The sequence below is a fragment of the Scylla paramamosain genome, chromosome 24 (genome assembly GCF_035594125.1).
Source record: "Scylla paramamosain isolate STU-SP2022 chromosome 24, ASM3559412v1, whole genome shotgun sequence".
In the NCBI taxonomy this organism is placed as follows: Eukaryota; Metazoa; Arthropoda; class Malacostraca; order Decapoda; family Portunidae; genus Scylla; species Scylla paramamosain.
This window is the reverse complement of record NC_087174.1, coordinates 4562501-4565000: the sequence shown is the minus strand read 5'-3', so window position 1 is coordinate 4565000 and position 2500 is coordinate 4562501. Positions and strand designations below refer to the sequence as shown.

At 48.4% G+C, this 2500-nt stretch overlaps 1 protein-coding gene across 10 annotated transcripts in view; it reads right to left on the bottom strand.

Moving 5' to 3' along the window:
* The window catches only part of LOC135112612 (SLIT-ROBO Rho GTPase-activating protein 1-like), a 126133-nt gene that overhangs the window by 39836 nt on the left and 83797 nt on the right, over positions 1 to 2500 (bottom strand). The window contains exon 1 of one of the 10 annotated variants that reach the window (XM_064027137.1): positions 60 to 777. The exons of the other annotated variants lie outside the window; for them this stretch is intronic. Coding sequence (XP_063883207.1) covers positions 60 to 90 — 31 coding nt within the window. The 5' untranslated portion in view covers positions 91 to 777. Of the gene's footprint in view, positions 1 to 59; positions 778 to 2500 lie in introns of those variants that run through there. 10 annotated transcript variants of the gene reach the window in all.

Genomic DNA, 2500 nt, shown 5'->3' with positions numbered 1-2500 from the left:
CGGGTGTCATTACCACACCTGCCGTCAGTGCCACGCTCACCTGTCCCCAGTGAACTCACCTCTGATGAACAAGGCTTCGCTTCGCATCATGGTTGCTGCAGTACTGTCCTGTCTTCAAAACAACAGCACACAGCACACGCCCTTCACACCAGCTCAGTCTTTACAGCACTCCAGCTAACATTCGTTGCTCTGGAGAATTTATATCCTCCACTGCACAAAGCGATTCCACCAGCACTCATGGACAAAAGGCAGCACACAGCACGTTGCACGATCCACACACAGACCAGCACATGACACCCGCCGGCCAGCCCCTTGGCAGGAAGCACAGGGTGTCCTAACTTATGTCATTGTTGACACCATCACGCACAGCACACCGGCACCACAGCCTCACACTTTCACCACACAACTTGCCCCGGCCTGAGATCATGACCCACACAACTTCACATTACCGAAGAGTAACCGGTAGAATAAACCAGTAACAAGCAGGGACGAAAGGTCAGCGCATGAGCAGCGCGTGTACCTCACTCCACAGCCGAGAGTAGACTGACATGCTGCTCGAGTGCTCGGCTGGCTGTGGGTGCCCTGCCCCCCTCACTCACCGCTCTCGGGTGCTCACTCTCACTGAAGGCTTCATCCGTTCTCAGTACACACTCACTCTAATACATACACATGCATACATAAACATACATACATACATACATGGACACACACACTATCTCCTAAGTCGCTGGTAAAGTGTGATGATGTGGGTTTCCATTAATAGTTTTCGTGGAGTAAGGAAACAACAAAACAGTGTGGCGAGGCCTGGATCAGAGGCTAATCAATAACAGCTCTCTCTCTCTCTCTCTCTCTCTCTCTCTCTCTCTCTCTCTCTCTCTCTCTCTCTCTCTCTCTCACTGGATAAGGGCCTACCTCTCCTCCATCCCTCCCTGTCTTCTACAACCGCTCCCCCTCCCCCAATCTTGCATGTCTCACTCCCTCCCTTCCCTCCTCCACCGTACCCTACCTCCCCGTCGCTGCCTGCTAGTGGGTGGGGCAGGGCGAGTGTCCGCCACGTGTTGCTCACAAATATTCCCTACCAGCACACACACACACACACACACACACACACACACACACACACACACCTTCCTGCTGACGCCCTCCCTCACCCCCCTCCCCCTCTTCGCCTGCCTCATCTGCCTCTGCTACACAGGTGGCGGGCGGGAGGACGGGCGGGAGGCAGAGGTGAAGGGTGAGGGAGCTTGACTGGTAAGGTAAAGGCGTGCACCGCTTGCCTTGGCGTCCACGTCCCTCTTCAGTCATTTCCCTCTGAGCAAAGTTTGGTCTGGCATCAGTACGGGAGACTTTTTTAGGAAGAGGAGGAGGAGGAGGAATAAAAGGACCAAAGAAAGGATGAATTGCATGACAGTTACTTGTATCAATTAAACAGAAAAAAAACAAAATCAAGAGGCTATACTTTCCACGGTTTCCCTTCCTCTCCAGAAATAACTATTTTTTTTTTCCACTCCCTTCTCCATTTCACCACGCTTCTTTTTTCCCTTTCTTATCCTCATTCCTTTCTTCCATGTGTACTTACTAACAAACATTTTTAACTTTTCCTTCTTTGTTAGTACATCTTTTTTTTTCCTTTTAACTTTTCCTTCTTTGTCAGTTCATCTTTTTTTTCACATTCTTCGTTACTACATATATTTATTTGGTTATTGATCTTGTACTATGTTGGTATATATCGAGTTATATCGTGTAGTTATACTTATAAACTTTCCCCTCTTCCATATATTTTATCTTTCTTAAATTCTTCTTTTGTTCCTCCTTTATCTCCTGCTTCTCCTCCCCTCCTTACTCTACCTCCAAATTTGTTATTTCCTCTATCCCTCTTCCTTTCCTACTTATCGTCCTCTTCATCTTATACCTTCGCCTTTATTTCTTCTCCTATTCCCTTCCTTTCCTTCTTTCTCCTCTTCCTCTTCTACCTCTTTCTTTACTTCCTTTTTTCGGTTCCTCTTCTTTATCCTTCTTTCTTTTTATTTACTTCTTCTCTTATTCTTCTTCTTTCCTAGCTTCTCTTCTTTATCCTCCCTTATCCCTCCTCATCTAATGCTCCTCCTAACCCTCCTCTTCCTTCCCCTTTTCCTCCTCTAATTCTTCTCTCATTCCGCCTCCTTCCCTTACAAACACTGCTGCGCTATCAGCCTGGCGACGCAGCCCACCCTGCCAGCCATGCCCGCACGCTCTCACCCACAACCCTCCGCCCTGTATCCTGTCACCCACATTTCAACCCTACGTAGTCACCGCCCACGCCCTAACCCATACCATAATACTCTCTCTCTCTCTCTCTCTCTCTCTCTCTCTCTCGTCAGCCGCTCACTCGCTTAACACACACACACACTGAGATGAGAGAGAGAGAGAGAGAGAGAGAGAGAGAGAGAGAGAGAGAGAGAGAGAGAGAGAGAGATAAGCTGACGTGGAAGGGTACAGTCACACTAAACTATAATAGCAA